At 37.6% G+C, this 23501-nt stretch overlaps 2 protein-coding genes across 15 annotated transcripts in view; one reads left to right on the plus strand and one right to left on the minus strand.

Moving 5' to 3' along the window:
• The window catches only part of kif13ba (kinesin family member 13Ba), a 44046-nt gene extending 40986 nt beyond the window's left edge, over positions 1-3060 (plus strand). For both annotated transcript variants that reach the window (XM_079632201.1, XM_079632202.1), the window contains exon 40: positions 74-3060. In XM_079632201.1, the coding sequence (XP_079488327.1) occupies positions 74-282 (209 nt within the window). In that variant the 3' untranslated portion in view covers positions 283-3060. The remainder of the gene's footprint in view (positions 1-73) is intronic.
• Positions 3061-3997: 937 nt separating this feature from the next.
• Positions 3998-22575, minus strand: hmbox1a (homeobox containing 1a). 13 transcript variants are annotated; one of them, XM_079634086.1, is made up of 11 exons: positions 22358-22570; positions 17855-18400; positions 13739-13824; positions 13134-13244; positions 11946-12102; positions 11065-11147; positions 10863-10958; positions 10529-10609; positions 9923-10062; positions 9552-9690; positions 3998-7500 (listed from the first exon to the last, which is right to left on the minus strand). In XM_079634086.1, exons 2-9 carry the CDS (start codon positions 18397-18399, stop codon positions 9950-9952), a joined length of 1272 nt encoding a protein of 423 aa, XP_079490212.1. In that variant the 5' UTR covers position 18400; positions 22358-22570; the 3' UTR covers positions 3998-7500; positions 9552-9690; positions 9923-9949. The 13 variants fall into 13 exon arrangements, with proteins under 13 accessions (XP_079490212.1, XP_079490210.1, XP_079490216.1 ...); XM_079634084.1 differs by having other exon boundaries at positions 10494-10615; positions 22358-22552; XM_079634090.1 differs by having other exon boundaries at positions 3998-10062; positions 10494-10612; positions 22358-22575.
• Positions 22576-23501: the final 926 nt, after the last annotated feature.

The following is a 23501-nucleotide window of genomic DNA, read 5'->3' on the forward strand; positions in this document are numbered from 1 at the left end:
TTCTGAGATGCTGACACCACCTTGGTTAAACTGATTCACAGACCTTGTTCCTCTTGTATTCTTTGTCCATCAGGTAAGAACGATGGTTCCATTGAGGGCCAGCAGTACTTCCGATGCAACCCTGGTTACGGGGTGCTAGTCCGTCCTGATCGGCTGACTCGAAGGGAAACTTCCAAAAGACACACCGAAAATCGCCGCAGCGGGGAGTTTAGTCAGCAACTGAGGGGAGGAGCCGGCACTGCCATTCAAAAAGGAGAGAATCGCAAATCCTGGACCAGCTAATTGACAATGAGCTGAGCAGGACCGAACCTCCACAGCTGAGCTACACCTCCAACATCGCAATCTAACGGGGGAGGTCACCTCTATCCATCAGTGTTCTTGGGCTTTGCATAGAGGTGGTACAACATTCCCTTACAAACTTCTCTATCAGTTTCGGTGCTATGCTAATGTGTAGCATGTGGGAGTGCTATGAATTTTAACAAGCTGCTTCAGCTATGTTCCTTGGGATTTGTTGGTTTGGTAACTCAAGCAAGCCTCCTTGAGTTGACCGTAAATGAATCTTCCAGGTCTTTGGGATCAACCCATCATTCTTGTTTGTGCCCTGGTTTTATCAAGAGTCCATTTTTGGACTTGATACGGAAGATTATTCTTGATTTATCTTCTTTGCGCAGTCAGTAATCGATTTGTAGTTTCCTGAATGTGCCTTTTTAAGTCAACCAATTTTTTGTTTGTCATCCCTCATTGCACCTTTGTAACACTAGTTAAAACGTGATAAATGGTATGGTAGATGTAAGAGATTATCTCAGGGATTCGATCAGTCTTATTGGATATGTGTTCATCTCTAAGCCACTATCAAGAAGGGGGTTTGCATGTATTTCAAGATGTGTGTTGCCCTGAGCAGGTCAATGCAGGTAATTGATGTCAGTACTACTATTACTTGGCAAGTGATTGGATGACTAAATTCACAAGATTGAATATTTTATTTGGTTTGGTGCCATTTGAAGGCTTGCCTATCAGTATTTACGGGGGAAACTACCCGCTCGGTGTGTATCCTTGATTGCACATGGAGAGTTTTTAGACTTGACTGAATTGGCACATTCAGGCTTAATTGACTGGCCTAATTAGTCCATCTCTTAATGGTTTTAATGATTTGACGGGGGAAAAAAGTATTTTAGAGGGCTTATTTATAATCTGATGGGTTGGGGCAATTTTTAGTAAGCAGCCTTTTAATTGGAACTGGGTTATTGAAACCACTTCAACATAAAATTACGTTGTGCAGCAATTTAGTGACAATTTAACGTAGCTCAATTTGGTTGGTTTCTAAAGGACTGTCTTCCGCAAGAAGGTCACGGTAAAAGCACATTCCAGGTTTGTGTATTGGACCAACCCTGGCAATACCTACATCTTATTTATTCAAATAAAAAGATCTGAAAGTGATTTCAATATGTTTAGCATACTGTATAAGCAAAGTTGGCACATTTATATCATTTTTAATTAGGAGCATGATTCCACACAGATATGATACTTTTGTCTCCACATCGTGATGGAGAGAAAAGACGTGTTATTTTGTTCCTTTTATATTCTATTTTCGTGGAAATCCTCTTGTGATTTCTGAAGTCAAATGCAATATCAAATTATTAAATAAAATATATTTTAATGGTTGTAGGTATGTATATTGAATTTATAAAGTGTAAAAATCCCATGAATGGAAAATTAATTTGCACATTTGATTTATACTAGATAGCTTATGTGCCCAAAGGGTACTTAGTTTTGTTGTAAATTAACTTAAACTAACCAATTATCCACTGTAAATCTGCTTTTCACTGGATTTGGTGCTCTAAAGTCAAAAGCATTTCAAAATTTAGATGAGATGATTTTTCCAGTTTCAAGTTGCCTTTAATTTGTTTTCCTGTAGAGTGATGTCTTGATGTTTGTGTTCGGTCATAAAAAAAATGGGTTGAGATCTTCCCTTTTTTTTTTTTTTTTATGCGTCTTGATTTGTGCCTCATTCATCATGAGAGAAAAAAACAAATGCACATATGGAGCATGACTGTTGCTGTGATTATCAACCCAGTGATTTTAACGTCTGTCGGGTCACATTAGCAACTAGTCATTCTTGAGTATTAATTTAAAGGTTATACAAGAACAGATTGTTTGCCTTTGGAATGACAAGTCTCAACTAAGTTTATTTTAATACATTTTCTATTTTAGCAATAACACTGCTTGTAGGAATGTGATGGTTCTTTGGTTTGAACCTAATATTTGTTCCTTGTCACTAGAAAGGGGAAATGAACTTATTGAAGAATCTCAATGAGCTGATCTCCTTCCACAGCCCCACATTTCAATCATAGAAACTTTAATCTTGGTGTATATTTGGTGTACTAAGTGATTATTTTATTTTCAAGTGCAATTTGTCCATTTAAAAAAACAAAAACATTTTTATCATTAAAAAGGTTAAATGCATTCTACATCCATTCTGGTTAAAGTATGTCTTCAGTAGCAATGACACCTTGATCTGTCATAAAGTGGCATAGATCCAGAGCCATATCCGAGCAACCACACAGTGGCCTTTTGAAGTCAAATACTAAATACAGGTGTGGATACTCGTGCTCTCCTCCTGTTTGAAATCCTTCCCATTGACGGCACCTGGAGAAAAAGGTTTTGAAGGAAACTTTGGGCCCTGCTGTTTACACAGATGTCAGACGAAGCTCTTGGCAGGAAGTTGCTGCTCTACTTTTTAAGTCCCCCCCTCTCTCTTTCTGATCAGTGAGTGTACGGCTCCATCTTTCACCACTAATCTGTGCCTCGTCCTGAGGTTTGATGATTTTGTGCTGCAAATGGAGCTTTTGTCCCCAAGTATACTGTATGTGTGTTTTGTATATAGTTGCATCTTGAGAGTTCAATCTGAGCACAAGGCTGGGTTTGATTAATTTAATTATCTGCAATTCTATGCTGATATCCAAAGAATAATCATGTATAATAATTCATTTATAATTTCTTTTATATTGACTGTACAATAATCTGGCTGTAAAGGTAAAAATAAAAAGTGAATTGATTTACACATTTGTCTTGTCATTATCACTTTAGTAAATAGTTTATTTATTTATTATTATTTTAGGGGACCCCAGTTGCAGTCTTAGTTCACTTGGTCTTGATGTTAACAGTGAAAATAACATGGTTCTTTATTACATACAAACCAGGCGTGGAGCCAGACATTGTAAACATTCAGAGCTTAGCCGATATCTAGTTGGTCTGAGGACATTTTTCCCACATTTATGGCAGCTATATGAACTAATTGAAAATAAATCTAATTGTTCTCTTTCTTCGTCATTTTGAAAAATACTATACAACTTACCGAAATACATATCATGTTACGTATTCGCTCAATCAGTTCTTCAACCGCCGAAAGACGCCATTAAAACCTCTGTAAACAATGTCATAACGTCGCATTTACCTGTCCATTCAATGGACCAAGCCATTCAATGTCCAAAAACTCGCTAGTCAGCTAGAAAAATTTACTCAGAGAGCATTTTGTTAAATTTGTGTTCTGGATATCGCATATTCGTATTGTATTTAATTGTAGCCTACTTTTCTTCAATAGTTTGAATAAATCCGTTTTTGACGGCCACCATGCAATATTTGTTTAAAAAAAACTGGTAGAAACAATTGTCATGAAAATTTAACGTTATTATAAAAACTTTCTTCTATGTAGTATCTTACAAATCAATTATGTAGGTTACCAACTGGGGTTCACTGTAGCCTACAGCATTAGTTGAGAGAGATTTTTTTCATTAAAGGACATTTGCTGTAGACCCCCAAATTAATCAATATTGAATCAAATTGAATCAATTCGAAATGCAAGCTTGTGCACTCATTCTGATATAAACGCCTTACATTACTTCACATCTTCAAACAATCCAGTTACAAGACTGATGATGAATATAATGGATATTTTGCACAATTTAAATATAAAGTACAATTAGCCAGTGTCTTTCAGCTCATTAAGTCTTTATTCTCTAGAAGGTACAGTTCTAAAATAAAAACAACTTAAAAACAAAGTTTGAAAACAAACCAAAAATAAGTGTCAAAACAAAACTTAAAAAAGTAACAAAGCATATGCATTTTATACTACATATTAATTACAGAACAGTCTACTGTCCAAAAAAGGCACTAAATTCTGTAATAAGAGATACATGATCAGACTATTTCAAGTTAATACAACAGTGATATATTTTCATTTTTTATACTCATAGAATATATTTATATATTTTTAATATATTCACATATTGAACATGGACAGATTAAAAACACAGTCAAAGTGTTCCCTCGTTCTTTCACGACAGACTTCTGTTCCAAACACATTCCAACACTAGCTTAATAAAGACTTCTGGGTAAGTCACATGGCACAAGTCCATCACATTGTGCCTCAATACTGTTTCTAAGAAAGTGTTTAATGAGGGACTCTGTGTTAGTAAGATTGGGCTGACTGTGTCCTATAATAAAATATACAAGACTACATGACTGCTGTGTAAGCTCATGATAATTCACACTAAATTTTGGGTTGGCAACGACTTAAAACACATTTCAGGGACAATTCTAAACTTTTTTTTAGCTGGATGTATGATTTGGCAGTTTGCAATCCTGTTCATTGTCTCGCTATAATAGCATCTAATATTTTGATGGAGGTTCAGTGAACTGAAGAAAGTTAAAGAACTTGAGACCAGGGCGAGTTGTCACACAGGGAAGTTATCACAACGACTGTATTTCAGTAACTATAACATTTTGAGTCAAAATTGCACAATTGCTACAGTGATGTTTCCTGCTGGATTCAAACCATCCAACCATTCCATCACATTTTTTTCTAACAGCTGCTAAACACAATAAAATCACATTTGCATACTGTACATTCAGACAAGAGTCAGTTATATAACGAAAGTCGATTTAAAGGTACACTACGTAACTTTTTTTTGTTCAAAATTTAAAATGAGTCAAAACATCAATCCTTCTTCCAAACGTGTTTTTGTCTTACCCTGATTCACTATGGTAAGCCTATTATTACTTTTTGGTAGTTTTTTTGTTTATATTTAAGATCTGACGGGTTTAAAAAATACAAACAATATTGGTTTACGGCAGGAAAATGCATATATACGGCACTCGCCAGTGTGTGTCTCGTAATACCCGTAAATATGGAAAAGAGGTGTGTTCAACGAGCGAACGTCTGCTCTCTAATCGCTCTCGCGTTACTTTGATGTCATACACAGATCGGTCTGCACAGTCGGACCTACCTTAAATCTGCTTGACATGTATATGGTGTGGGAGTGGCATAGGTTACTTAGTCACAACAAGTGAAAAAGGTTGACATGGAGCACGCTGAATCTCGAATAAGCAGTTTAAAAAAAAACGCTGAACAGAGGAGAGTCTGCTGAGGGAGCTCGAAATAAAACAAGAATCAACATCGGCTTGGCTTTTCAAAGATGGCGAGTATTTGAAATATTGTAAAAGCGACATGGCGATGGCGTTTTTTACTCAATAGGGGAGCAAGGTATTTTATTTAACAGATAAATTGCCATGTAGCTCTCTAACAGAGTTGATTGTAAAGCATTATCTATTGTGAAGGGTTATTTCATTATGGTGGTTGTAGTGCTGCGTTGGAATTTATTTTAGAGTTCCCGTGTCTATTAATGGGTATAGCTACAGTAACGTCTTTAGCTAGTCAGCTTGAGATCCTTTCCATCTAAACTGGCTATATCTCTTAAGCCTAGTAAGTGCACAGTTACGCAGTCCAAGTACAACCAAAACAATGTTCTTCCACAAAACAATATGCAGATTTGTCTTTTAACCGATAAAAGGCCTAACATTACATAGTGTACCTTCAAAATTTAGATAGGGGCAAGTTGTCACAAGTTTTATAGGTTGGAATTTTATAAAATTCATTACAATTTCTGTTAGCCAAAACAATAATTTGACATTTTTGCATTTTTTTCTGAAAAGCTAATAAACATAATAATATAATACTTATAATAAAAACAAAAATATGCTGTGGTAGTGTTAATACACAGCAGGTTGCCATTGTGACAACTTACCCCATATAGTGTTACAACAAGCGCTAGTCTGCAAAATTTGTGTCTATGCAGAAATTACCTTTCAACAATAATCTCACGCTGACAAATAGTCACTGGAGTAAAAAGTGTGTCAACTAGTCCTGGTCACTCCTATAAAGGAAAACATAGTAACCTTTCAATTTACAAGGCATAACTAGAAAAACAAAGTCTCATTTGATGATTTTTTTTTCTGCTTGGCAGAATTATCGTAAGTGAGAAAATTAATTTCCAATTAATATTCTCTCCTAACATACAATGATTCTTTTGATACATATTTTAGCAAATAGACTTTTAGGTACATTTATGATAAGCTTATGTGGATTTATGGAATAAATGTATCTAGGAACTTCAGCGTTAAATAAACAGCGTCACCCACAGTTAATTTTCACAGCAATGACGTGTTGACAGATTTGACATATTCTGTCATTTAAGTGCTTAGAAATACTTGCATCAAGGCTGAAGCCCAATTTCAATGTTCAAAATTCACGTTCGGCTGCGACTGACGTTTTAATTACGAGTTAGCTAGTGGCGATCTCATCGACATAAATCTGTAGCCCTCGCGCTCAATAGAAACAAAGGTGTGTTTATGAGTTGAAATGGTATTTCAGACATTCTGAGAGAACTTTTGAAGCAGCTGATACTTTTCACAGGTTTGTCATCTGATAGCTATTTTGATCAGTCTAAAAAAAGCTTATTTGTGACTGCAATGATATGCATTACACACAGAAAGCAGCTTCCTAAAAGGCAAAGAGGACAGACAGTAAAAGGTGAGAGAGGGCACGTGGTTAGTATCTCCTTTCCTTTTTTAAAACAAGCACCAAAATTCTGAAGCACAAATGAAAATAACCTGAAGTAGTCCATCCCTCTTATCTTTCTTTGAAACAGTACCAGATAAAAGAGAAAAAAGCACCATAACCCTCCCCTTAAAGTGTCTTTTTATGATTCTTAAAACAAAAAACAAACAAGCAATTACATGGGATTTTTATTAGAGTGGTTAAATCCACTTTAATTTCGGAACTAACTGTTATTAATCCCCATGGAAGGGAGTTATCATCACTTTCCAGAGAAACCCCATATTTGGACACGAGGGCAAACACCAACAGGTTTTTGTATTGGAACGTTGTCATCCTGATTGTCAAGTGTTTTCCCATTCGCTGAGACAAAGAAATTCCCAATGCTACAACATTTTCCAGCCGTGTGCTGCTGAAACGTTTGCACAGTTATTGGCCCGAGTAGAACACTTTGAGGTTATATACGTTCAAATAAACGGCTGTTGTCTGATTGCTTTTAGAGAGGCCTGCAGAAGAGCCCAACTGATTTTCTAGTCTGCTAATGCTGAAATATAATGGCACAATCTTCACGAGAAGGCTTCAGTTTCCAGGCGGCCCTCGATGCCTCCCTGCAGAGATGCACAGTTGTGTAGCGGCAGGAACATAAATAAGCTGCCGCCAGTAATTAAAAGTGCAATACATAATTGCTGAAGCCAGCAGGCCGGTTATGGTATGCAACTATACAGTCCTATGCAATTTCTAATGTGACAAACCAGGGTCCAGAATTAACGCTTTGCCAATTTCATGGAAACAAATATTTAATTCTGGTCATAAAACTGTATTTTGTTGTACCGGTACTTGAGATAAAACATTCTTATCTCAATTATAATTAAATTATTTACCTGTTTTTCTGCATATTAGTGACAAACAGCGGCGTCATCCCAGATAAACTGGAAGAAGTTTGAAGACGCACAAATAGCAACAGATACCGTTGACTGAAAACGCTTGCATTAGCGAGGGAAGAATGGCGCACTTAAGACACGTAATGTGTTTAGTTATGAGTTACGACTAATCGTCCAACAACTGATTTGTTAATTAGTGAGGTGAAGTACGTTTTTACAATTTTTTTTGCTTGTAGTTTAGAAACAGTATTGTAGTGGTGATGCTTCAATTAGCACGCTACACTTTGGCTGTAAGACTTTGTGCATGATAAAACCTTTTCCAGAGAAGTTGAATATTTAAATTAATCTTGTTTAAACGCCATCACTACAGCAATATACATATTGAGAAAGACGTCTTTGGCTGATGCACTGTGTATCACACTGTTTTTTTGTAGCATTTTAGCCATTATTAAGATGACGTATGGAGTTAAAATAGCTTTTAAAATAATGTTATTTAAATGTCAAAACTTTTAAAACACTTAAAAAAACACATCTTAAGATCCCTTGTATTCTATACAATTGTATTGCGCTTCATCTAGAGATGATTTTACATTTTTTTATTTCACATTTTATGTAAAATGGCCACAAAAAATCTGTTGAAATTCAGCCTAATTAAACAGGACTGGTTAATAAACTAGTCGATTTTTGAAAATATGTGACCTGTGCTGGCAAAATGAGTAACAATGAGCAACATTTAAAAAATGTTTTTTTGTTATTTCACATTCTCTATTAAAAAACCTTCAAAATTATGTATGATGCAACTATACCTTAAAATCACTGGCAATACCACCAAATTTGCCTTTTTTCCTATAGGAAAAATATATATTCAACTTTCCCCCCCATGATACAGCAATTGTTTGATTAACAACAATGAGACAGCCTATATATTAAGACCAACTGTACCGCACGGATCTAATATGTTACAGATCAGATGATTTTCCCCAACAGTTAACCAAACGTTTATTTAAGACATAACAGATAATGTTTGCGTGAATACTTGCCAAGAGAGATATTTTGAAATACTGTAATTCTGTGTACATGTGTATATCGTGATCGCACGCTGTCTGAGGCGTTTACATCAGCATGAGTTTGAAAATCACATTTCATTGGTTCACTCAAGCCATCGAGAATTCGCTATGAATATTCACAAAGTTGGAATGCTGCGCTTTACAACGATACCAACTTGTGTTGAGGGGAAGCGGCAGTAGTCGAGAAGTGAGCAGAGCAATTTTTCATGGATTATTAAAACAAAGGAAAGATTTAGGAAGGTACACCTATCAGAAAACAAAGATAATTTTAGATGTTTAATTTCTATTTGGAGCATTGGGATCGCTAGAAGGCTTAATAAACTAATTTTTGTGAAAACCATAAATTCGACCAATATGTACACATTTCACTTGATTTGCCAGTAGCTCGTAAGTAGCCCGTGCGCATTCCGACTCATTTTGCCAGGACGGGTCACACATCTAATTTTAATCATCTCCCAACTATGTTACAGTTTCTAAACAACTGCCCAGTATGTTTGTTCTATTTACTTGGCAAAGCCACTGGTACGCATTTGGTGGTAGGCGAGTGTTAATTTTGGACCCTGGTGACAAGTGTACAAGTTCAAAATGCAACTTCAGCAATGCTGGACTGCACGTAGATAAAGAAATAAGTTAAGAAGTGAGAGAGAATATGCTTCCCAACACACTTTCCCTGGAGAGGCTGAGGCAGTGAACATTTAGTATGATACTGACCTCTTATATCCTGCAAAGAAGACTTCCTGAAAGAAGGAAAACTGAGAGACGAAATTCACTATCCAAGTATGGGATATGGCAGGGTGATATGTCACATGAAGTTCCATCAACAGTTTAAACGCAGCGCCTCCCCGACCTGCTGCGCGTAGGAAAACGGTATTAATGAAAAGACTATTGAGGCGTCACATGTAGGAGGGAGGTGGAAGGAGGGAATGTTGGGTTCACAGTCTCCGCATTCACTTTGGTCATCCACGACCTGGCCATATTCCTCAATCACAGTTCACGCACCCACTGTTTGGCTTTATTTTGGTAACCCCACATTTCTCCTTCGGCATCCCTCCCGCGCTCCACGTCGAAGGGAAGATTCTCACTCGTCATCCAGCACCTCTGTCTTGATGTCACTGGCAGCTCCTCCCTGCCTCGCCAGAGCCAGGATGCTGTGATTGACAGCGGCCATCTCCACCGCCAAAGCTATGGGGTCCTGGTGTTCTATTGGGCCGGTGTTGTCGTCCTATAAGGGAGTAGAGAACCAGAGATTGGTCTGAAGCCCTCTGATTTTCCCCCGCAAACCTGTTTGAATGACTTTGTGTCATTAAAAGACAAAGGAGCATGAAATTGTTCATACAAACCACAGTATATCGGCAACATATTTGTAACATCGGTTATTAGAGATTAAACACTAATAATTTAGTAAAACAACTGTTAAATGTAATCTTTAGCAAATCTCAAAATTATTATATTTTTTTATACTGTACAATACATTATAAAGTTGTGATGCCTAAATTTAATATACGGTAAGTTTATTTAAAATAATTGTTTTTTAGCGATAACATGACAATAATTATTAGCAGGTTTTTAATTCATTTTAATTCAACGGTAAAAAAGGCCAATTTTTCTAGTTAAATCGTGTTGGGATGGTTGATATTTTAAAAAATCCCTTACCATTCCCAAAACTTGGTCAGCAGCTACTTGCTCACCGTAGTCATTTCCATCGATCTCATCGCTGTTGGAATGTCCTCCCGGGCTTTGGACATCAATCCCATGACTCTCCAGGATTGCTGCTTCTTAGAAAAAAACAGACCTTGCCATAACATATCTGCGCCCATTAGGATGTACCCAACATGATGGAACCGCGTTTTCTGAAAGGCATTTTTTCTGTAAATTCAATATTTCTGATGATTGCACATTTTGAACGAGACAGCTGCAGCACGGTGATAACAATGCAATGGAAATAATTACATTGTCCATATTCAAAATGCATTGTTGCGTGTAATTCGAGCTTTGTCTGTCCCCAGAGGGCTTCAACATTACCTATGTTGGCTCTTCTCTTAATTTCCTTCCGTCTGTTGGCAAACCAGTTGTAAACTTTCAGAGACGTGACCCTCTCAAGATCTGAAAGCTTCTTCCCTTAATCAAATCACAGCAGAGCTCATCAATAATGTCTGGGGCCACGATAACAAGCATTTACACACGCATTCATCTTCTTTATGGGGGCTGTGTTTAAACATCCTACCTGGTTTTTGAATGACTGCATTGCAGGCGTTGGCAATTTCCTCTCGTTTGGCTTCATCGGGGTACTGGTTGTCGTTGAAATAACTTGAGCGAAAATATACGACAGCAAAGGCAGATAAGATTAAATTATCAGGTCATTCACACATTATATAGCTTTAAATATAAGCTTGCATTACCAGTATGTCTTTATTTAAACTAGGTTAGATAACCTACTTTTAGATTTAGGTCGACTACGTTTTACGTTTGTCACAATATCAACATTTCAGTAGTCAAAACCTATTCCAGTTAAATTTCACAATTCTTGATACTAGTAATGTTAGTTAATGTATGTTACACCATTAATTATGACAAGGGGATATTTGTAGAATTTGGCTTTCAATTAATTAGTTTAATAATTAGCATACATTTTCTAATAATAATTTTCATGACCTTTAGGAAAAAGCTGGTAATGTCTAACTGGACAGTTAAATGCTAAAAAAAGTTTAGTTAGTTAATGAAAATTTACTGAAAATGAAATTAACAAATGAATTTGTTGTTAAATTTGTTCCAGTTTTTAAAATCTTTGTTAACATTATTTAATGAAAAAGACAACTGTATATTGTAAGTTCATGTTAGCTCAAGTCCATTGAATAATATTAATCAATAGAATTTTTCATTATTTAATGTATCAATAAATGTTGAAATGAACATTATTAACAGATGCTTTGGAAATATTTTGCATTAGTAGTTCATGTTAACAAATGTAGTTAACTAATGTTAACAAATGGAACCTTATTGTAACCTTATAAGTGCCAGAAAATAAAACCTACAAAAATGAACTTTCATGGGACGACCCATAGTAACCTGTCCTGACCATTCACACAATTTACCATATCCTCTCACCTCTCCATGACCGCCAGACACTCTTTCCTCCAGGTGAAGCGGCTTCCACGCCGCAGACGGAAGCTGCCCTGGGTGCTGCTAATGGGAGGGGGTGTTTGACGCCACTCCACAATGTCCTCCAGGGCCATCGGGGTGGGCCGCATCGCTAGTGTTGCTCCTGGGGCACAAACATGACATGTCATCTCAGATGAAGTGTCATAAGGGAAACAGCCTGTGTGCTTCTGAGGACAGACTTTCTGGCAGACTAAAGCCTGTTCACTGTGTCTGAAAGCAACTGATAATGAGAAACTGGTGTTCTGGGTTTGGGTCATGATCTTCTAATCTATTCACTGAACGACTCATATCTTCCCTCATATCAGCCTGGCTGAAACTGACAGAGCACAAGATCACAATAATTATTCATGTTATGGCTGTTGAACAATACATGGCGGATATTACATATTTAGTGTAAAAAAAAAAAAAAAAAAAAAAAAAAAAAAACTAGCAAACTAGCTTTTTTCACAAAAAAAAAAACATTTTTATTTTTATCTAAAAATGCTTCAATGAATTTAAGCATCACAAGATTATAATGTACAGTATGGAAATTTCAATTGCCAAAGATTCGAGTGTTAATTAATTTTGTGTTTTTAATGATTATTTTTAGGTGACCATTAGATGATGGCTACGGACGTTTTTCCGAGTTTACATGTTGCAATACTGACTTTCTTCTTTTTTGCGTGTTATAAAGTCAGAATTGCGTGTTTATATCGCGTGCCAAATAAAGTCAGTCTTTCTTTCGTCAGAATTGGATTTTATAACTCGCAATTGCTAAATTTATATCTCACAATTCTGAGAAAAGTCGTCAGAATTGCAAGAAAAAAGTCAGAATTGTGAGATATAAACTCGCAATTGTGAGAAAAAGTCAGAATTGTGAGATGTAAAGTCTCAATTACTAGAAAAAGTCTGAATTGCGAGCTAAAAAGTCCCAATTATCTTAAAAAATTATAATAATTCCGTGATAGAAACAAGCTTCCATATGAGAGGTAATGTAAATAGGGAAGATTAACATGCACACAATCAATAAATCATATCAAACATATCCCAAATAGGATATGTTCCTGGAACATTTTTATCATCCAATAATTTAAATGAATGACATAAATGTTCAAATGAATGATAGAAATGTTAGAAAGACATTGGACATGTTACCTGGTGTAGTTTTCTCTAGTTGGTACCAGCGGTAGAAGGCTCTTTTCTTCTGCTCGCTGAGGTCTGAGCCCTGCTGGAGCAGCCAATGAGAGATCCGGCTCTGACTGATACCTGCAGAGAAAGACACACAGCATATAAGGGCAACATCTGACTTGCATATGTCTCTCCTGAGGCCAGACTTGACAAATCCCACAACCTTAAAGGGATAGTTCACCCAGAAAAAAAATGTAATTGGTGTTGGATTGTTGGTAACCAGACAGTTGATGGAAGCAATTGACTTCTATTGACTTCTGTATAATTTCTTCTGCCTTCTACTGGTTACCAACATTCTTCAAAATATCTTATTTTTTAGTTCAACAAACGAAAGAAACTCATATAGGTTTGGAACTACAAAAGGGTGAGTAAATAATGACAGAATTTAAATGTTCCTTTTAATAAAAGGCAGTCATACGATACAGCTGACATTTCTTTCATAACAAAATATCATGGTGTGCTATAACTGCTCTCCTTTTCATTACACAAAGTAACTAGGACAATGTTAGTCACAGAATATCACGATATATTAGTTTTTCAACTTTGAAAACAAAAAGGCCAAGCACACCAACCTGTAACTTGGGCAACTACTGCCTGTGATATTCGCCGATTCCCCAAGAATGCTTTAATCTCTTCTTTAATTATAGCACTGTCCATTCTACAGAGAGAGAGAGAGAGACAGACAATGAGACTAAAATGACATCAAATGAAAAACCTCAATACTATAGAGCTGGTAAGTCCCGCCCCTCCGTAAAACCCCGCTGGACCTCAAAGCTGAAAAAGCGTCAATGCAAGTGAATGGGAGAAAATAATTATTTTCTGGTCCCGTTTGAATTGTGCCATGAATGTGAACATATGTTGTCTGTGAATTTTTTATATAATCTTTCGTGTGAAGAATGCTACAATTTAGCGGGTAGAAGTTTGATACGGGTAGACTTTATGTGAGAGCACTTTGTGGACTACAACTCCTCGCTGCTTTCGGCGCGTTTGAAACGTCAACACCACTAGCTCACGGCTCTAGCTCACGGATCCCGCTAGACATGGCTGTCTTTGGTGCACTTCACCGCCTTCTTTCAGGGAGAGGACAAAATCGTTGAGGTTGGCGAAAATCACGGGTAAGTCAACTTTATGGGGTGACGTCACATAGGCGACATGTAGTCTTTCTCGTTATGTCTTTTCCACAACTGCTAGCCGACGAATCATACCATATACTGTCAAACTTGTAACATGAAAGATTATATAAAAAATTCACAGTCAACATATGTTCACATTCATGGCACAATTCAAACGGGAACAGAAAATAATTATTTTCTCCCATTCACTTGCATTGACGCTTTTTCAACTTTGAGGTCCAGCGGGGTTTTACGGAGGGGGCGGGACTTACCAGCTCTATTGGTATTGCTATGGTTACTATGGTAACATTTTTAAACCACCATTTATAACAACAAAAATGTCCCTAATCGTATCTTTAAAGTCACCATGAACTTTTTTATGGAATATTTCAGTATTTACTATCGTAATCTTTATTGATAATAACTTCTCCCAATTCGCCTTTGGCTAAGCCACGCCCGCCTAGAATGTATATTGACCAATCACAGCTCAGCCAAGAACGAGCTCCCACAGAGGGTCCGACACTTTTTCACGGCGCTCCATTGACTTCAACGCAGGCGGCTCATATTTTTGGTCTCGGCAGGCTATTACGTCGTCGTTTTATAAAAAATATGGTTAAACGTTGTGCCTGGGGCATTTGTAACACAGATGCATGTTTCCCAGAGAGGTTGGAGGGGGTGTCCGTTTTTTCCCCTTCCCAAAACCGAAGTTAAATACTGACAAGTGTCGTCTTTGGATTAAACTGTGTGGACGTCCTCACAGTCAGCGAAACCCCTCAAGGATCAACAAGCTCACTTTTGTGCTCTAAGATACATTTAGCTTTTAACCTTACTGTGAAGTTATAGTTAGACAGTTTTATGCTGGTTTAGATTTATGATTTCGGTTCTCTGCCCTAATTGTTGATACGCTAGCACACGCTGCTAATAAATACAGCTTTATACTCGCGTTTGCTTTGTAAATAATAACGATTATAGAAGTGAATAGAGACCTACCCAGCTTTGCATGAACAGTGTTTCTCCTGATATTGTGAGTCACAGCCTCCGTCTCGATTAGGATATGCTGTGTTCATTTTTTGACTGTGACCGTTGCTTTTGCCTGTATTTGGATGCCTTGTTGTTGCTCGCGTTTCACCGTATGTCTTGAATAAAGCCTTCAAACGCACACTGCAGACACTTTTGCCTAGTTCTATCGGACACTTTATTTGCTGCTTTATAAAAGTTTGATAAAATTTCAGCAGGAAGAGCTGTCACAGCATAAGCCATGTTGATACCAAACCAGAGCCCAGATGAAGTTGTCGGAGGTAGCAACAGTAACTAAGGGGGGCGGGGCTTAGCCAAAGGTGAATTGAAAGGACATCTCTTCTTTGTTTATTGGCGCAAGGACAACCTGTCACTCACATTAGATCACAGCAATAGCAAATCACAGTGATCTAACGATTCAATCCGATTCCCGATAGAAATAATAAAGTTCCACCCTACATTCTTTCTTGTTCAAGAAGCCGTTTCACTCATATTTACGTCACAGTAAAGAAGAAAAGATTTATCGCAGCTTCTGTTTCATGCCGACTTTAAATATGTTGTCATATGAACTACCAGTCAGTACTAATAAAACTAATGTAAGTCTCACAAACCAAAAATAATACAGTTTCAGTTCAGATATGAGCAAAGTTAATGAGTGAGTCAGATTCAGTATTAGTCATTTTAGCCTCTGATAAGTTTACATGTGATTCATGTAAATAACCATTCATTAGTCGACTGTTCATAATTTGGACTGCTTTCTTTCTTTTCTTTTTTTTCCCTGTGTATTATGTTGCACCATTCAGTATTTCTTTTCAAGTTTCAAACATTTTCAAATGAGAACAGGTTCTGAATAGGGGCTTTCGCACCGGAGGAACCTTTTCATACTTCCTAGAACTATTGGCGAAAGAACCCGGATTTTGGCGTGTTCGCACTGCAGGAACTAGGAACGATTTTCGTTTTGGAGGAACTAATTTAGCTCCTACTTCAGAGTAGGGTCTAAACCAGCACTATAGGAACTACCAGTGACGTTAGCGTACGCTGATTGGCCGAACGCACATTAAAAACAACAGCATCCGCCATTTAAAAAAAAGCTGTGTAAAGACACAGATTATAGGACTGTCTAATTAAACGAATGAACATGGAGAATGCGAGCACTGTGGCACTGGCGTTCTCAGCGCCGTCAAAATAAAGGTCCACCACGCCATCAAAATAAAAGTCACGTCAACAAGCGCGGCTTACGCCACTTCAGAGTTCCTACTGGCCAGGGGCGTAACTATCGGTAAGCAGGGTAAGCGGTTGCTTACGGGCCCGGACCAATCAGGGGCCCGCCCGCGTGACTGGACGATATTGATTGACAGGCCCAGGCGGGTCCCCCTATCGCATTTTACTACTTATAGTCTGATCGCATTTTAATTTTTTGCTTATTGATTTGAATAAATAATGACAATAACATATTTGACTGATCATTAAATAAATGTTTGAAACGAACAATGATGAATTTAGTGTAATTTGTTTCGAATTGGGACTGGGGAATCCCCGGGTGAACATGCGCATTGCGTGCAAAACAGTAAAAACCGGTGAACTTGAGACAGATATGGAGTCGTCAAATTTTTTGTCAGAGCGTTCTTTTTCTAAACTGAAACTGATAAAAAGCTATCTCAGGAGCTCAATGGGACAGAGTCGTCTCTCTGGACTTGCCATACTGTCAATTGAGAATGCCTGTGCGCGCTATCTGGATCTTAAAGGAGAACTCCGGTCAATTTTAACATTGAGCTCAATTTTTAGTAAATTTGGAGTGCTGTCAATACAGAGAACACTGACAAAAATCGGTGTTGCCTACACCGTGTTATCCTCTTTTTAAAATTTGCGACTTGAATGGGGTCTAATTTTAAACCTGCTTTTATTTCTCTTATCATCCTTGATGTGTCATACAAGTGCCCAGCCATGTTGAGTTATTCCTTCAGAGTGAACACGAGTGAATCTGACTGCAGTAGATGTGAAAGATATGAATAAAAATGATGTTATATCAGCCAGCGCAAATACCTGTATTTAGTTCCTGTTTTCGGTTGAAGTCAAAAGTAGTCAATTGCCGAGTTCACGCGCGTGATCATAGGTAACTAAACCTATGACCTGACAGCTTCGCACAGAGGAAAGCCCGGAAAATGCAGCTATAATGTAAGTGAGCATATTTTTTATGTATTTGGACTTAGGCCTATGTGTATATAGCAATGACAGTAACAGCAACAATGTGTTATGGTGCGCCGTCACCATTTTTTTTTTTTTTTGTGCGTGTAGCGTCATCACGTGTTGTAGTAGGGGGCCCGCCTTGATAATCCTGCTTAAGGGCCCGGTGTTGACTCGTTACGCCACTGCTACTGGCGGTGCGAATCCAACCAGGAAAATGTTCCTAAGGGAATTATTAATTCTCGGGGAACCACCCTGGTGGCCAGTTCCTAGAACTACCTGGTGCGAAAGCCCCTAATAAGAACCAGCACTCGTTTCTTGACTTCACTTTCCACCTCATGAGTTTATGACCCATTCGGAGAGTATCCCACTGACCTCATGAGCTCCTCGACTCTGTCATCGATGTCCACTTCCTCATCCGGATGCTCGAACGCGAAGGCCCTCGAGGAGGTGTTGCTAACAGTGAAGCGGGGCGGGGAGAGCTTCCCGTTAGGCATAGCGGCAAGGCCGTCCCGTCCGTTTTGGACCATGGGTGCTACTACCGGCATGGGGGTGGGGACCGTCGGGGGTGGGGAGGTGTCATAGCTGTTGCTAGGAGATGGTGAGAGGCCATTGCCACGGTAACCGGTCTGCGTGGCCGTAGAGGTCGTTGAAGAAGAGGCTGCGAGGTTGTTAGTGGAGGTAGTGCAGGAGTTGGAAGAGGTGGTGGCGTTGCTGCTGTTGCCGTGGTTGACTACGGCCGTCCCGCTTCCGCCATGGGCGTGCCGGTGGCCGAACTTCTCCACATGCTCGCGGTCCAGCCGGTCGAGGGTTTCCAGGGCGTGCAAGATCTCTTGCTTTGTCATCCCGCTTCGACGTAGCCGCTGCAGCAAGTCGATCTGCTCAATGGTAAAACGAGGCTCATCTGTATAATGGGACATTCTGCCAAGAGAAAGAAAGAGCTGCGGCATTAGAGAATTGATGTTGGAGGAAATCCTTAAACCCATGCTGATAAAACACGACACATGGCTGCATAGTGAATAAAAGTCATAATAACATAGCCTAGACTAAAAAAAACAATGCTTTAGTCTAAGAAATGCAGCGGAGGAGGTGTGGCAGGGGCCGCATGAGCATGAGCGTGAGCTCTAAGTAAAGCGCTATTTTTCCAAGAAAATGTCAAAGTCACCACACCTTTATCGACCAATCATTGCAACAGAAGTGCGGAGCCTGTCTGAGGTCAAGGCAAAGACACTGCATGCATTACCACAGAATTTTTAATAGACTTTAAACAGCAGAAAGCTGGGACACGTGAGGAGGGGGAAGGAGGTTAACTTTAGGGAAAACTGCCAAGAAAAATTCCATCTGAAGCGGCCAACCTACTTTCAGTAAAAAAGCTGAGGATGAATCTCCAAACAGGCATTTGTCTGAGAATAGTCCTCTCAATGCCAGGCTGACTGTTGCCCTCACACACACACGCTTTGCTGAATTGTTATCCCGTAACACATTGTATTTCAATTCATTTGGTCAATGCCTGAGTTTTGAAAGAAAGCTAAGTTATGACGCTGCAAATGCAAAACTCGTGCCAATGCAATATGCATTCCATATGGCACAGTGTAATGCAATCAAGTAAACGAGAAAACGGTGAGGCTCCTTTTAACAAAATGAAGATTTCAACTTCCCTGCGACATGTTCTTCAAGAATAAATTCTGCTGATGAGCGAGTACGACTGTCTCCTGGTGTCTGCGCTGCATAAAATGAATAAAACAAGATTTCTGCTCACCCAAGCACCCTTTAAAAAGCTTCAAAAGGTTTAATTATCCAGAGGCATCAGATACAGCAAATCAGCAAAAACAACAATAAATCCATCCAGGAGTGGGGTTTTTGAGTTGTTGAGGATTCATTCGGTATCAGATCAGTCTAATTTGTATGTATCTCCAAAAGAACAATACATTAACCCTGTAACAAACACACCTTTAGTGGTAGAAGCCGAACAACATCAAACAAAGTCATAAAACAACAGTCTCCTATTGTCCCATTAATGTGTGTGCAGTGCACCACATATATATTTTCAGGATGACAAAATGTGTATTATATGGGAATAAAAAAAAACATCCCAAATGTAAAGGTTACACCTTGCACATCAAATCTAGTTTTTAGTAATCTAGGCGATACACCACAATGATAGAGGAATTCAGAATCGCCCATATGGAGACGTGTCCAACCACAGGCACGCACAACCACTTCTACTGAGATTAAACTGTCACTTGATGACAAACCAACTCAGTTAACTGGCCTGCCCACATGCAGTTGTGTAGGACTAGTAAGACAAATACATATTTAATAATGAAAAATGCATCACTACTTACAACAATAACAATCAAGAAAGATGCAATCTTGCTATATCAAGCATTACATGCAAGGCTACTGGTGCGCATGCTATTTTAATGCTCTCGAGAGTTTCAGAGTTTAGGTTGCTCATTGTTTCTTTTATTTGCATAATCAATGTCTAATCTGACATATGCATGGAGGCATAAAAGAATATGTAGATTATAGGGTTGCACTTTATTTTAAGGTGTCTGTGTTACAGTGTAATTATGCGTTTAAGTACCGAGTTATATTAATGAACTACATATAGGATTAGGGTAAGTTGCATGTAATTATGCATAATGTATAGTTATTACTACAGAAACTGCATGTAAGATGTGTAACAAGGACACTGTAAAATAAAGTGTTACCGATTATAGTTATGAAACTATAGTGCGGAGGCATCAGTTTTCAGGAAACTCATCTGTTTTTCAGCAGCTCAAGATCAAAGTTGATTTTGTCCATATGCCCTGGTTCTCTTCATCAGAACGGCATCCAAAATATCCCAAATCTCGCTTTTTACGTCTCCACAATTGTAAACACTTTTTACAGCCCATTTGTTTCATATGTAACTTGTGGTTATCTTTCAAATATCAGTTTACGTCTATACAGCTGGTAATTATTAGATGTCCATGCCCACTGATCAATGAAAATACAGTCCATCAGAGACTGAAGTACCTGACGCCCTCTGTGGTTCTACAATTTAAATTATATTTATAAACATATTGAATATGATAAGCATCTACAGAACAAGCAAGATGAATTTTCATCACACAAAACTTGAACTGCATATATCAAAGCTGTTTAAGATGCCATTTAAGTAGGGCTGTAACGATTAATCGCGATTAATCAAAATTCAAAATAAAAGTTTGTGTTTACATAATAAATGTGTGTGTATTGTGTATAATTATTTTGTATATATAAATACACACACATGCATGTATATATTTAATAAAAATGTGTTATTTATATATAAAATAGTTCTATTTATATATAATATAAATCATATAAAAATATATATGCAGTATATAAATGCAAATATTTCTCAAATATATACATGCATGTGTATGTATTTATATATACAAAATAATTATACACAATACACACACATATATTATGTAAACACAAACTTTTATTTTGAATTTTGATTAATCGCGATTAATCGTTACAGCCCTACATTTAAGGTTTTCCAGTTTCAGCAATATTCTTATAAATATTTATATTTTTAATAAAAAAAAAGATATTAATAAATCAAACTAAAGAAAAATATTTAAATCACTGTCTGTAATTATAATAAATGAATGGGCTTATAATGTGCACTAATAACCCCTATTCCCTGCTCCTAATAAGCCTACTATGGAAATTAAACCTTATATTCAGTCGTGCTCAAACATATTCTTTATTTTATAAACTTTACCCCAGATTATTTTCATTGTGAGGACAAACTGGGCACTCTGAGAAGTGATAAGGCATACAAAAGGGGTGTCTCATAAGCTCGCTGCACTAAAAAAGAAATATGGAGTTGATGGGAAGGAACTGAGACACAAATCGAAAGACAGAGTCCAGAAAGATGCTCTGCCAGAGTAAATGCAAACTGTCCTGAAGTAAGATATAAGAACAGGTTGGATGGACCACGGTAAGACTAGAGTAACATCCACACTGACTTTGGTTATTGTTAAATGGATGCTGAAGTCTCAAATACTAAAACCATATTCCATATTTTAGCTTGACCAGCAGTTTTTGTACTTTGTTGGGTTGTTAAATAAAAATAAAAAATTAAATTGATGTAGGCCGTAATGTATTTAATGTAATGTGTTGTGAAGCTTTTACAAAAAAAAAAAATACACATGCAGCCTATCTACTTTAAAAATACACTCTGGATTAATGTTTGCAAATAAATTAAGCAATTTAATTTCGAGACAAAAATAACAATTACAAGTGTTTTGGATTAATTGTATATTGCATACACCGTAAGAGTATACAACTATTCAAATACAGTATAAGAAAACATGGACAACTTTGAAATTTGTGTGGTCTTAAGAGTGCCACTTTCCTTAATTAAAATCCACTGCAATAAAAAAAAATAAAAAAAAATCACTGCATGAACTATCGAACCAAAATTTGACCATTCGTATCCTTAACCCAATATACACCCTATACCCAGATGATATAGGATGCTGGCAACACCTTGTAAAAACACAAAACATAATAATAAACAACAACAATAATAATATAGATATATACAATACATAAATATATAATAATAGTCATAATAATTTATGAAATGAAGTAAGTATCAACACAACACACCAATGTCAACACAGTGTCAGTTGTTGCACAGTTGCAAGCATTTCTTTTCTAAACCCCTATCCCACCACAGAATGAGAGCAGATGTGACTTCGGATGCGATGCGGACCGGCAGTCGAACCGAGCTCGTTTACCCCCGGGTGTCATTTTCACGTCAATGCATGTTTCATGTCTGCAGACACATTTAACAAATGACGCCTTTCTTATAATTTGGCATCTCAGACTTACCTGATTGTGCGCGTGCGGGGCCTCCGTGCACCACAGCATTTATTCAACTCAACTGACAGTGTTTCCGTCCCTTGTAATCCCCGTCGCCAGACATGAACCAGCTAAATAGGACGATGTCCGACTCTCCCGCTACCTTTCCCTAATTTGATTTCATTTCAAGGCAAAAACTGATTCGCCTTTGTCTGACTGACAGAAGCCATATTGATATTAACAGAAGCGCTGCGGTGGTTTCATGGGAGTTGTAGTTCATCTCCGCGGGCGGGAAAGTGACACTCAATGGGAGTTTGCCGAGCGCCGGACTACAAATCCAGTGGAATATGGTACAGTTTTATCCTCGATCATTTTTCACCAACTGCTGCATGCATGCATGCACAACAATGTTATTTCTGACTTTCTATTCGCTGAAGCCATGACGACAGAATGTGGGATTTACTGCTTATAATTTTCAATTCTATTTTCTGAAATATGATTTTAGGAAATTAGGTAATCATGTAGATGTATGCATATTTTCAAAAATATGCATCCTCTGGAGTCTAAATTAATTGTTCCACGTAGTAATGAAAAAAATAAGCACTTAAGTAAATTCCATCAGATATTTTTTTTTCATTTTGAGTGGAATCTGTCGAAAAAACAACAACTAAAATATAAACATATATCCTATGTTTATACTTGAAATCACATTTCTTTTCACCTGCAAAAAAGGATCTTCTGGGGTTTTTTAACAGCATGGCGCCCTCTAGTGGGCTTTTACAGCAATCGCCATGAGTTGACCACAGTTGTTTTTTTGTTTTTGTTTTTTTACAAGAAACAACAACATACAAAACTCTCGCAGGGGAACGAGAATATACATGCAATACAAATGTTTTTAATGTACAAAAAGTATTAACCAAGCAGAGAAAAAAAAAAAAAAAAAAGAGGGGGAGAGACTTCGAAATTCACAAGGCAAAAAGGCTAAAGAAAATACAATTACCATTTGGAGCGGCACACACACAAGGGGAGATTAATCAAAACAGTAGTTTCCTAGATATGTCACTACACATTTTCCTGACCACAGTTATTGGTACTGGTAGGTCTGGAAAATAATAATAATACGATGTGATACGATGTAATAATACGATGTGATACGACATAAATATGTTTCTCG

Source organism: Phoxinus phoxinus (genome assembly GCF_949152265.1).
Source record: "Phoxinus phoxinus genome assembly, chromosome: 13".
NCBI lineage: Eukaryota > Metazoa > Chordata > Actinopteri > Cypriniformes > Leuciscidae > Phoxinus > Phoxinus phoxinus.